This window comes from Sebastes fasciatus, chromosome 20 (assembly GCF_043250625.1).
Source record: "Sebastes fasciatus isolate fSebFas1 chromosome 20, fSebFas1.pri, whole genome shotgun sequence".
NCBI lineage: Eukaryota > Metazoa > Chordata > Actinopteri > Perciformes > Sebastidae > Sebastes > Sebastes fasciatus.
The window spans coordinates 13463419-13475817 of NC_133814.1; the positions used below are offsets into that span (position 1 = coordinate 13463419).

Consider the following 12399-nt stretch of genomic DNA (forward strand, 5'->3'; position numbering starts at 1 on the left):
AGCTCTTCCCTCGCTACGGTCTTCCTCAAGAAGTGAGTCTTCCCTCTCCGCATCTTTTATTTTTGGTTTACAACAAAAAGTATTTGTAAATTTAAAAAAAATATGAACAAAACGTGACACGGCAGCATAAAATATGGATACTTTTGACTTTTCCCTTGTTAGGTATGAGGTGCCTGAGTATTGATTTGTTTTCTGACAGACAATCACTCGAAGATTTTCTTGCTTTTCCCCATTGTAAATCAACAATTTAATAAGTGATAGATGAACTGCTAATGAAAATAATAAGTTGCAGCCCTAGGAGTAAATAAGTCAAAGAAGGCCATGCAGTTGCTGTCCTTCTTACAGTATCATGTGTATTTACCACCACACACTCTGTGTCTGTCCTCAGGACCCATGAGGGCAGCGAGAAGTCCGAAAAGAAGCTCGGGAAGAAGAAGAAGCCCAAGAAGAAAGAGCGGCTAGAGGAGGAGGCTGAGGAGGAGGGAGGAGAAGAGGTGGAGGGAGGCTGGGAGAAAGTGAAGGGAGGCGCCCCTATGGTCAAGGTAAAGAAGACATCATGATAAGTCTTTTTGCATTTAGTGCTATCAAGATCGCTGGTGCTGAAACAAGATAGAACAATATATGGTGCACTCATTCATATTGGTCTTTGCCATAATGCCATATGAATTAGTTATTGTATATAGTAATTATATTGAATCCGTCAGGAAAAACCCAAGATGTTTGCCAAAGGCACAGAGATCAACGTACCAGTGGTGGTGAAGAAGCTGAATGAGATCCTGCAAGCAAGAGGCAAAAAGGGCACCGACAGGTAACACCGCATCATTCACTAAAAGCTCCAATGAATAGAAATAGGACCACACATATTATTCATAATAATAACACTCTTTAAATCAGTAATGCATGTGGCATGTAAAATAATAACCCAATAAACAAGTTGCATAGAGAAATGTTTTATGGCAAAGCAACTGCCGAGTAGAAACCTCTTATTTACCCTCGCATATCTGTACATTTTCCTCGCAAGTGTTCTGAATTGCAAGAAAAGATGAAGAAAGGGCTTTTTACTTCTAACACTTCAGTGCAGAAATATTAAAATAGCGCAATTTAAGTTAACGCAAAATCGCTTTAACGCCACTAATTTCATTAACGCAATCGATCTTTCGGAGGTTGTAGCAGGCTCAATTTTAAAATAACATGTCATACTAGATTGTCGCTAAATAACGCTCCAGACTTGCACTAAATTGTGGCGAGGAAAACCGGTCATGGCCATTTTCAAAGAGGCCCCTTGACCTCTGACCTCAATATATGTGAATGAAAATGGGTTCTATGGGTACCCACGAGTCTCCCCATTACAGACATGCCCACTTTATGATAATCACATGCAGTTTGGGGGAAGTCATAGTCAAGTCAGCACACTGACACACTGACAGCTGTTGTTGCCTGTTGGGCTTGAGTTTGCCATGTTATGATTTGAGCATATTTTTATGCTAAATGCAGTACCTGTGAGGGTTTCTGGACAATATTTGTCTTTGTTTTGTGTTGTTAATTGATTTCCAATAATAAATATATACATATATTTGCATAAAGCAGCATATTTGCCCACTCCCATGTTGATAAGAGTATTAAATAATTGACAAATCTCCCTCACATTTTGAACAGATTCAAAATGTGTGATTAAATTGTGATTAATCGCAATTAAATATTTGTAATTGATTGACAGCCCTAATAGCAATATCTCTGATCTAATCTCCACTCCTTTTCTCCTGCCTCTGACAGGGCTGCCCAGATTGAGCTGCTCCATGCTCTGGCGAACATTGCTAATGAGAATAACTTGGGCCAAGGCATCCTGGTCAAGATCAAGTTCAACATCATTGCATCCCTGTACGACTACAACCCCAACCTGGCAGCCTTCATGAAGGTAGGAGCCACTGTTTTTCTAAATGTTACACGTTTGATCAAAATCAGAGTTAGTACCTGGAAAAGTTTGAAAAGTGACTAAATAATTTTAACAAAACAACCCAATATGCACGTTTATATATTGATATAAAAGAGCCATTGAAGTCCCTTTTTTGTATTTGATGTTATAAGTGTTTCGTTCTGAATCAGCAGAAACACGTTTAAACGCAGCAAAATATGTTGAATTCTGATCCTGGTGTTTCAAAATGAATCCTTCTGACTCTGTTTCCCTTTAGCCCGATATGTGGAAGAAGTGCCTGGAATGTATAGATGAGCTGCTGGACATCCTCTTTGAACACAATGACATCTTCATCGGGGAGAACATCGCAGAGGACAGTGAGAGTCTGATCATCTCAGACCAGGTATCCCATCTTCTCTTTTCTGTTTTTCTACATTTCTGATATTTTTGGGTGATAACTTGTCCTGTGTGTATACATGTATGATCTGTGTTCTATATGATGGGGTTTGTCTGCAGTATGGCATTGTTATAAAAAATACATATTTATTGCTTTGTGTGTGTTTGTCAGCCATTCAGGGTGCGTGGATGCATCTTAACGCTGGTAGAGAGGATGGATGAAGAGTTTACCAAGATCATGCAGAACACCGATCCCCATTCACAAGGTGAGCTATACCAGAAAACATTAGGGATGTGACGGGGAGGAAAATTTCCCACCGGCTAATAAACTTGTGACAACGCAGGTGTTACAGATTACACGGGACGTTTTACAAGAAAAGATGACCTTCAATATGTGTAGCGAGCTTACTTTGATCTTTACCGTCGGGTAGCTTTGTGTCTGACCTCTCCGTTCCAGCTTTTGCTGCAGGGCCGCAGGGGTCTACCTGCGCCGCCGCGCTACTCTGTATGGAGTAGACACATTCACTGTCAGTCTGTAGCGTCCGATTATCTATTGTTATCATGCCACTGATGGGCCAAATTGAACTAAATGGGTTTTATTTCTGTAAAAAAAAAGAAGAGCAAAACAACGGTGGGCACGTAATGTAATCTGTGTGTGCCTAACCACTGTGTAACGCCGACACTGCGACAAGCCTAGGAAACAGCCTTGAGAATTATTTTTAATTGTGAGTATTCTAATATTAGATGTGAAAGTAAATCAAATTAGTGTTACATAGTATTGGAAACTGAATCTCTGAAGTGTATTGCTGCATGATTTTTGGTTTTCAAACGGCTCTTCCTCGTAGCTCACTGCTCTCTTCTCCGCTCTCCCTCCAGAATATGTTGACAACCTGAAAGATGAGGGACACGTTTGTGGAATCATCGACCGGCTGCTCGACTACATGGAGACCAAGGGCAGCACAGAGGAGGTTTGCCGCATCTACCTGCGCAGAATCATGCACACCTACTACAAGTTTGACTACAAGGCTCACCGACGCGCCCTCGGCCTTCAGGGAGAGACCAAGGTGAGAAAAAGCACTGGTGTGGTGCAGCTTGTGTGAGACAGAAATACGCTTCACTATATTAGCAAGAAAGAGAACCCAGTTTATTATCCTGGCAGACATCAACAGATCTTCAGTCTGACAGTTGTGTTTCTCTGTTCTGCCGTGTAGTCCGAGCAGGACCAGGAGGAGAGCGAGGGCGAAGACAGCGCCGTGATCATGGACCGTCTCAGCAAGTTCATCTACTCCAAGGATCGCACCGACCGCATCCGTACCTGCGCCATCCTCTGCCACATCTACCACCACGCTCTGCATTCGCGTTGGTACCAGGCCCGCGACCTGATGCTGATGAGCCACCTGCAGGACAACATCCAGCACGCTGACCCGCCCGTACAGGTAGGCACACAGTATTCATTCAGGGTTCTTAGTTGTTCTCTTGTTGTTCTTTTTCTGTCTAAGCCCCTATCTTCTCTCTCGTCTAGATCCTGTACAACAGAACCATGGTTCAACTTGGCATTTGCGCATTTAGGCAGGGCATGATTAAAGATGCCCACAACGCCCTGTTGGACATCCAGTCCTCTGGCCGCGCCAAGGAGCTCCTGGGTCAGGGTTTGCTCATGAGGAACATGCAGGAGAGGAACGCAGAGCAGGAGAAGATCGAAAAGAGAAGACAAGTAAGTCCTGCATAAGCAGCAAACCCCTGATCATGATCATGTGGGGGGGTTTATGTTGATAACCTGCTGGGTGTAATCTAGCTTTGCTGAATAAATGAGAAACTTAAGCTTGATGTGACAAGAGGACCTCTCTGTGAACCACTTTGGTAGGGCTCTTCAAGATGACATTATCATAACATTGCTTTGACCTCCCTCACAGGTGCCATTCCACATGCACATCAACCTGGAGCTGCTGGAGTGCGTGTACCTGGTGTCAGCCATGCTGCTGGAGATCCCCTACATGGCCGCCCACGAGTTTGATGCCCGCCGCAGGATGATCAGCAAGCAGTTCCACCACCAGCTCCGAGTGGGAGAGAGACAGCCGCTGCTGGGTACGCAACATGTCCTCTCTGACAACTCTTTACACCAGGATGTTTTATCCATGAAGGAACCAGAGGGAGTAACTGTAGCTCTCTTTGTCCTCCAGGACCCCCAGAGAGCATGAGGGAGCACGTGGTGGCAGCCAGCAAGGCCATGAAGATGGGAGACTGGCGTACGTGCCACTCATTCATCATCAACGAGAAGATGAACAGCAAAGTCTGGGACCTGTTTCCTGAGACGCAGCGAGTACGCGAGATGCTTGTCAGGTTAGCAAACACCATTCTCATCCATCTATTCATTTGTTTTCTTCAGTTATGTCTTAAACATTTAAGGGAATTAAATTAAAGTTTGCTTTATGTCGATTTATACGACAGTGAACATTCAGTTGATTGTTTCAGATCATGCCATGATGATTTAATCTGGCAATAAATAATTATTTATACATATAAAATCATTGTGCTGCCCTACGTAATTCCATTTTAATGAATTTCCTGGTTGTGTTTCCCTTTTATAGGAAGATCCAAGAGGAGTCACTGAGGACTTATCTGTTCACATACAGCAGTGTGTACGACTCCATCAGGTAAGCACAAGATGTTAGCGCCAGTCACTACTAAAAAACTGGTTTGTGTAGCTTTCAGCTGAAGCCTCAGTTTGTATCCATTTAGACCAGAAATAGCTCTAATCGGGTGTTTCACTGCCAACTAAGTGTTACTGCAAACCATAAAGGATCAAGCAAAGCTCCATTTAATCTCAATATGAGAATTTCTACTGAGGAAAACAATTTTTGTGTCTGTCCCTCCCAGCATGGGGACCCTATCTGAGATGTTTGAGTTGGAGATACCCACCGTTCACAGCATCATCAGCAAGATGATCATCAACGAGGAGCTGATGGTAAGTTTCTCTGTTCTGTTGGAGTGAATTTTAATCAGTGTAGATGCACCAGGGTGTTGTTGAATTTCCGTCGCATCTTTGCATGCACAAATCTGTTTTTTATTTGTGATTCCGTTCAAATTGTTGTAATTGTTTTGCCCACAGGCGTCACTCGACCAGCCCACACAGACCGTGGTGATGCACCGCACAGAGCCCACCTCCCTGCAGAACATGGCCCTGCAGCTGGCTGAGAAACTGGGCAGCCTGGTGGAGAATAACGAGCGCGTCTTCGACCTCAAGCAGGGCGTCTATGGAGGCTACTTCAACAGAGGTGAGTTTGGACAACACGCTTCACTGTATGCTATGTATACCATATATGTTTGCATGTTTTTTGCTTCCACCCTGTTCGTCAATGAACACAAGTCACATTAAAGTACTTCCCCGATGCTATGAATGCTGTACCTTGTTAAATTCTTGGAACATCTCTTGTGCTCACTTCGCTATTATTATTATTATTATTAGCGTAGTGTTTCCAAGAAAGCACTTTTTAATCCTAACTGGTTGTTTCTTTGCATTTCAGATCAGAAAGGTGGCTACCAGCAAAACAAATCTTACAACCGAGGTATGTTAAAACACACTGAGTTTGCACTTTGGATAAAACAAAATTGACCACATGATACTCTTCCCAAGCCAACAGGCCTCTGACCTTCTGCTGATCTATTTATTGCTGCTTTTGACTAAGTTGCTGACTGAGTTTGTTTGGATTGAATTAGTAACTAACTTGTAATGCATTGAAATGTTAGGTTAAAGTGCTATATGCGAGATTGGGAGCATTTCTATTGCCTCTACACGGCTCTCAACATGGAGTCGGCTAAGGCAGCTAACAGTGAAAACAACAGATAGAGCTAACAGTGTTAACCTGGGGGGGGGAACCAGAAGGTGGGTGCTCCGCCTCTGCAACGGTGCAGTCGGCGTTATCAGCTGTCACTGCCGTATGAGCGCAGTGCAGAGCGGTGGCCGTGAGCTAGCCAGTGGGGCACGCACGCATGCACTAAAAGGCGTGGCCGGTCCGGTGATGTCAACAGAGCACAGAAGCTCTGATTACAACACACGCAGAGGGAGAGTGACTTCATTCTCTGCTCAGGTAGACATTAATCCTCTATATCTTTGCATAGCTAATAGTTGTCTGCTGCTATATTGATGCTTTGGATATCATATAGTGAACCTTTAAGGATAAGGGTCGGCAGAACTAGGGTTTAGAGTTGTTTCAAACGGTTACACTGAAAGGCGGAGTGAAAAACCGGCTGTCATAGAGACAGGAGACTTTTGACAGTTGAAGTAGACTATGATGGTCCTCCTGGGGGTCCTGATTGTGGGTGTTCAAATGGCTGAAGAGGCTAATTCTGGAACCACAAACGTTCTTGCAGCGGGGAACACTGTACAATACAGGACTCGCTCCTTTCTTTTCTGCCGTTCAACTCTGGCAGTCTGTCGAAGATCGTCTTAATGGAGTTTAGCTCCTTCATGTAAACGGTTTCTCCGTGCTGTTCTGTTTTGAGTACGGTCTTCCCAGTTAGAGCCGTTCAGGAGGAATTTCTTTTTTTCCACCTTTATCTGACAGATGACAGTGTAGAAGCAGACTGGAAATGTGGGAGTGAGAGATGGGTATGACATGCAACAAAGGTCCCACGGCTGTAATCGAACTGGGAGGTTGGGGATATGTGGCATGCGTATGTGGAATAATTTGAGGTTGATCCCGATGTTGTCCTTGAAACGCTCATTTACCAGAATTTAATTCTGAGCTGAGGCGTGTGTCAGGCATTACATGGCCTGTCCATCTCATCTGGTGTTTAATGATGGTGGTGGCAATGCTGTCGATGTTAGTGCGCTTCGCTTTCCAGCTGATACAATTTGGTATGATTTTGTGCTGGCGTCTTTGGTGGTGGAACTCCAGGACTCTAATATGCCTACTGTAGGCAGTCCAGGTCTCTGTCTCCACCATATAAAAGTGTGGGCAAGATAACTGCCTTTTAGACCAGCAGCTCGGTCTTTGCAAGCAGGTCAGAGTTTTCAAAAACTCTTCCCACTATGCCACCTGCTCCGTACCTCTCTGACAATGTCTGCCCTTCTAGAGAGGTGACTTCCAAGATAGGGGAACTGATCCACATTTTCAAGGCTAACACTGTCATTTGTTAGTGTTGGCGGGGGTGCGGTGGAGTCCAGTGGGGTCTGATGGGGAACCTTGGTCTCTCTTTTATGTTCATGGCCAAACCAAGGAGCGTCTATGCCCTGGCAAAAGCATCAAGTATGTACTGAAGATCTTTTCCTGTATGGGAGAAGATTGGCTTTATCATCTACATATTAAAGCTCCATGATGGATGTGTGAAAGATCTTGGACTTCGCCTTGAAATGGTTTAGATTGAGCAGCTTACCATCTGTTCTATAGATGATCTGGACACCAAGCCAACCGGTGACCTATTATGCAGAAAATGGCTGCAATGAAGACTGAAAAGGGTGGGGGCAATGATGCATCCTCCGTCAGTTTCTACCTTGAAAGGTTCGGTCTCGCTGCCATTTCAGAGGACTGTTGCCGACATGTTGTCATGAAGGAGCCTTAGAAACCTAATGTACTTCTCCGGACAAGCACACTTTGACAGGATTGTCCAGAGGGCCTGAAGAAAGGTTCAGGGGTCAAATGCTTTGGTAAGGTCGATGAAGGCCGTGTATTGTCGTTGTTTCTGTTCCTTGCATTTTTCTTGTAACTGTGGCTGTGAATATCATGTCAGTCGTGGCGCAGGAAGGTCTGGAACCGCACTGGGATTCAGGGAGGATTTCTTTCAATTGTGGGTATATGCTTATTATAGGTTGAAAAGTGCTTTTTTTGGTAATGATGATAACTGGTTGTTTTTTTGCATTATAGATCAGAAAGGTGGATACCAACAGAACAAATCTTACAACAGAGGTATGTTAAATCACACTGAGTTTGCACTTTGGATACAAAAAAAAATGACCATATGATAACCTTTCCAAGCCAACACACCTCTGGTCTTCTGCTGATCTACACTGCTCAAAAGAATGAAGGGAACGCTTCATCACAACAGTATAACACCAAGGCAGTTAAACTTCAGGGATATCGATGTGTCCATTTAGGAAGCACAAGTCATTGTGAATCACTTTCACCTGCTTTGGTGCAAATGAAAGATGGAGAGGCAACAGCAGGACAACCCCCAAAAAGGGAATGGTTTTGCGTGAGGTGGCCACAGACAATTGCTCTCTCCTTAACCTTCCTGACAGATTCTTCTCTAGTTTTGTGTTCTGCTAGTGTGCTTGTTACTACTTGTAGCATGAGACAGTACCTGCAGCCCAATCAGGTTGCACAGGTAGTCCATCTCCTCCAGGATGGCACATCCATACGTGCGGTTGCACGAAGGTTAGCTGTGTCTCCCAGCACAGTCTCAAGAGCATGGAGGAGATACCAAGAGACCGGCCGTTACACGAGGAGGGCTGGACAGGGCCGTAGAAGGGCATCAACCCAGCAGCAGGACCGGTATCTGCTCCTTTGTGCGAGGAGGAACAGGAGGATCACTGCTAGAGCCCTACAAAATGACCTCCAGCAGGCTTCTGCTGTGCATGTTTCCGACCAAACTGTCAGAAACAGACTCCATGAGGGTGGCATGATGGCCCGACGTCCTCTAGTGGGACCTGTACTCACAGCACAGCACCGTGCAGCTCGACTGGCATTCGCCAGAGAACACCAGAATTAGCAGGTCCGCCATTGGCGCCCCGTTCACTTCACAGATGAGAACACGTTCACACTGAGCACATGTGACAGGCGTGAAAGAGTCTGGCGACGCCTCGGTGAGCGTTATGCTGCCTGTAACATCATCCAGCATGACCAGTTTGGCGGTGGGTCAGTGGTGGTCTGGGGAAGCCTCCCTTTGGAGGCGTGTGTCAGACATTGCATAGCCGATGTTAGTGCACTTCTCTTTCCAGCTGATACAATTTGGTAAGATTTTGCGCTGGCATCTTTGGTGGTGGAACTCCAGGACTCTTATATGCCTACTGTAGGCAGTCCAGGTCTCTGTCTCCACCATATAAAAGTGTGGGCAACATAACTGCCTTTTAGACCAGCAGCTTGGTCTTTGCAAGCAGGTCAGAGTTTTCAAAAACTCTTCCCACTGTGCCACCTGCTGTGCCAGTGGGTCTTTTGCAAAGCTCTGTACCTCGCTGACGATGTCTGCCCTTGAGGAGAGGTGACTTCCACGGCAGGGGAACTGGTCCACAATTGTTAGTGTTGGCGGGGGTGCGGAGGAGTCCAGTGGGGGCTGATGAGGAACCTTGGTCTTTCTTTTATGTTCATGGCCAAACCGAGGAGCGTGTATGCCCTTGCAAAAGCATCAAGTATGCACTGAAGAACTTCTTCTGTGTGGGCGACGATGGCGAAAGATCTTGGACTTGGCCTTGAACTGGTTTAGATTGAGCAGCTTACCATCTGTTCCATAGATGATCTAGACACCAAGCGAACCGGTGACCTTTTATGCAGAAAATGACTGCAATGAAGACTGAAAAGGGTGGGGGCAATGATGCATCCTCCGCCAGTTTCTACCTTGAAAGGTTCGGTCTCGCTGCCATTTCAGAGGACTGTTGCCGACATGTTGTCATGAAGGCGCCTCAGAAACCTAATGTACTTATCCGGACAAGCACACTTTGACAGGATTGTCCAGAGGGTCAAACGCTTTGGTAAGGTCGATGAAGGCCATGTATCGCAGGTCTGGAACCGCACTGGGATTCAGGGAGGATTTCTTTCAATTGTGGGTATATGCTTATTATAGGTTGAAAAATGCTTTCTTGGTAATGATGATAACTGGTTTGTTCTTTGCTTTATAGATCAGAAAGACAAAGGTGGATACCAACAAAACAAATCTTACAACAGAGGTATGTTAAACCACATTGAGTCTGCCCTTTGGATACAAAAAAAAATTTTGTGACCACATGATGACCTTCCCAAGCCAACACGCCTCTGATCTCCTGCAGAGGCTGTGGTTATCCTGTTCATTCATTGCTGTTTTTAACTGTGTTACAGAGTGTTAGCATTTAATCAGTTACTAACTTGTAATGCATTAAAATGTGAGATAAAGGATCGGGTTATGCCCGAACAGAACTAGTTCGTAGTGTTAATAGTTACAATGGAGGGCAGAGTGAAAAGCCGGCTGTCGTAGAGACGGGGGGAGACGAGATATTGTTTATATAGGGCGATAACGACACATTTTCAGACACTCTCCTGGAAGGCATTTATAGTGTTGTGCTCGGTTCACATGAAAATTGACAGAATTGAAAAAGGAAATCTTCAGGTAGTAGTTCAAACCCTGCCTCCTTTCTCACCTCTGTATATTTTGGACAATCACTGCATGAAGTGGGTGTGAACATCGACTGTCTGTTTTAGAAAGTTATAGATATTGTCGTACACAGCCCCCCTAATCACGTGTCGGTGAAGGTACAGCGGGAGGGGGTTTCGAAGCTATTTGACCATCCAACAAGCTGTTCTGAAGAAGCCTACTAGCAGCTTAATTTTAAATTGTTGCATTTGGAATTGTGTGTAAACCATTAAAACAATGCACGATGAAGTAATTTCCTGTCGTGGATATTCGTAGCTAATCATGTTTTCCCTCTTTGCACGATTACAGATCAGCGAGGTGGTTACCAGGGGAACAGGGGAGGCTACAATCGAGGCGGATACAGAAATCAAAACTACCAAAGCAACTATCAAGGCGGCTATCAAGGCGGCTATCAAGGCGGCTATCAAGGCGGCTATCAAGGCGGCTATCAAGGTGGCTATCAAGGCGGCTATCAAGGAGGCTATCAAGGAGGCTATCAAGGCAACCATCAAAGCAACTACTGAGCTTGGAACGTTTCGATTTCGGTCTCGCCCGCCTGAACTAGTCTTCATTCCATAACAATAACAACAACCTGGGTTTATTGCAGTGCAAGTCCTTCCCACTGCGACTCCACTACGGCCGACTTCTTTGAATAAAATTGAAGAGTTTTTAAGGTTATTATTGCGAATAGAAAATTGTATAATAAAGGAATTGCAGTGTGGCGGTACAGTCAGGTGACAGACGTGTGACGTATTGTTGACTTACACTTATTAAATAAACAATTACGATAATGAAGCAGCGTGTTTTGTGTTCTCTTTTTACAGTTTTGTTTTTATGATTCCAATTCAACAACAAATGGATGACGTTAACCCCTCCTCCTCCTCCTCCACACTAAACTGTGAAAATCATTATTAGGTCTCAATGAATGTTTCTGGTTGTTGGGCAGAGTTTATGCATCAGTTGACAGTTGAAAACAGACGGGTATTCTCTTGAAAAAAGTCTTCCATAATCTTAATATGTCTTCTGTCTACGTTTTGTACAGTATAGAAACTCAGGAGCTGCTCCCTGGGATCACATTCTTGATGTCAGAGTAACATTTCTCAGAACTAAAATGAAGCTGCAAACTAAAGGAACTACTTTTTGGGCAACTCAAAAGAAAGATAAAAGGATTGCTTCTTTGCTTTATGAACAAAATATGAAAATCTATCCAACTGCTGAACATAAATATGCTACAAGAGTTGGCAATGAGGAATATTATGAAAGTACACCTGGTAATAACCCTGATTCTCTCACAGCTGCCAACACCCAGTCGAAGGGCTTTAAGCCAAGATAAATTGGTGTGAGCCATGTAATAGTAAATGCTTTATTTTATACTCGGGACCCAGAGTGCTTTGGATTTTTCCGTCTTATTTGAACTTGTTTTGATAACTCTAGTAATATATTTGTGATGGTGACGTTCCTCCAACCCCCACAAGGCAAAAGGTAAATGCGTCAGATCAGGTCAGTGAGTTTCTCTGAAAAAGCCCAACCAGGAAACATCAGACTCAGTCACTGTGTCACCTCATGTTCTCGTTACTAATTATTTTTTTGCTTTAACACCGTTAAAAACAGCTTATGTTGTTTGGGGACATGTTTCTCATTATATGAATAAGAGACTCTCTGCTACACGGGTTTGACAGCAGAAGACATGAATGGTACTGTCAGTTTCTCCATGGCTGCTTTTTAATTTTAGAAATACTGTTTTGTGTTGGTGATCTGTTATCAACAGTTTT

The 12399-nt window shown here is 44.3% G+C and overlaps 1 protein-coding gene across 6 annotated transcripts in view; it reads left to right on the top strand.

Annotated features, from left to right (window-relative positions):
- The window catches only part of eif3c (eukaryotic translation initiation factor 3, subunit C), a 14838-nt gene extending 3416 nt beyond the window's left edge, over window positions 1-11422 (top strand). Inside the window, exons 8-26 of one of the 6 annotated variants that reach the window (XM_074619576.1) lie at window positions 1-32; window positions 389-542; window positions 705-808; window positions 1774-1915; window positions 2190-2315; window positions 2481-2574; window positions 3185-3372; window positions 3520-3744; window positions 3831-4022; window positions 4222-4393; window positions 4489-4648; window positions 4897-4962; window positions 5186-5273; window positions 5418-5583; window positions 5833-5874; window positions 8173-8214; window positions 10140-10187; window positions 10937-11080; window positions 11129-11422. The exon at window positions 1-32 is cut by the window's left edge and continues 93 nt beyond it. In XM_074619576.1, the coding sequence (XP_074475677.1) occupies window positions 1-32; window positions 389-542; window positions 705-808; window positions 1774-1915; window positions 2190-2315; window positions 2481-2574; window positions 3185-3372; window positions 3520-3744; window positions 3831-4022; window positions 4222-4393; window positions 4489-4648; window positions 4897-4962; window positions 5186-5273; window positions 5418-5583; window positions 5833-5874; window positions 8173-8214; window positions 10140-10187; window positions 10937-11080; window positions 11129-11151 (2208 nt within the window). In that variant the 3' untranslated portion in view covers window positions 11152-11422. Of the gene's footprint in view, window positions 33-388; window positions 543-704; window positions 809-1773; window positions 1916-2189; window positions 2316-2480; window positions 2575-3184; window positions 3373-3519; window positions 3745-3830; window positions 4023-4221; window positions 4394-4488; window positions 4649-4896; window positions 4963-5185; window positions 5274-5417; window positions 5584-5832; window positions 5875-8172; window positions 8215-10139; window positions 10188-10936 lie in introns of all 6 variants that reach the window. The other 5 variants (XM_074619577.1, XM_074619574.1, XM_074619575.1 and 2 more) reach the window with 5 other exon arrangements.
- The last annotated feature ends 977 nt before the right edge of the window (window positions 11423-12399 follow it).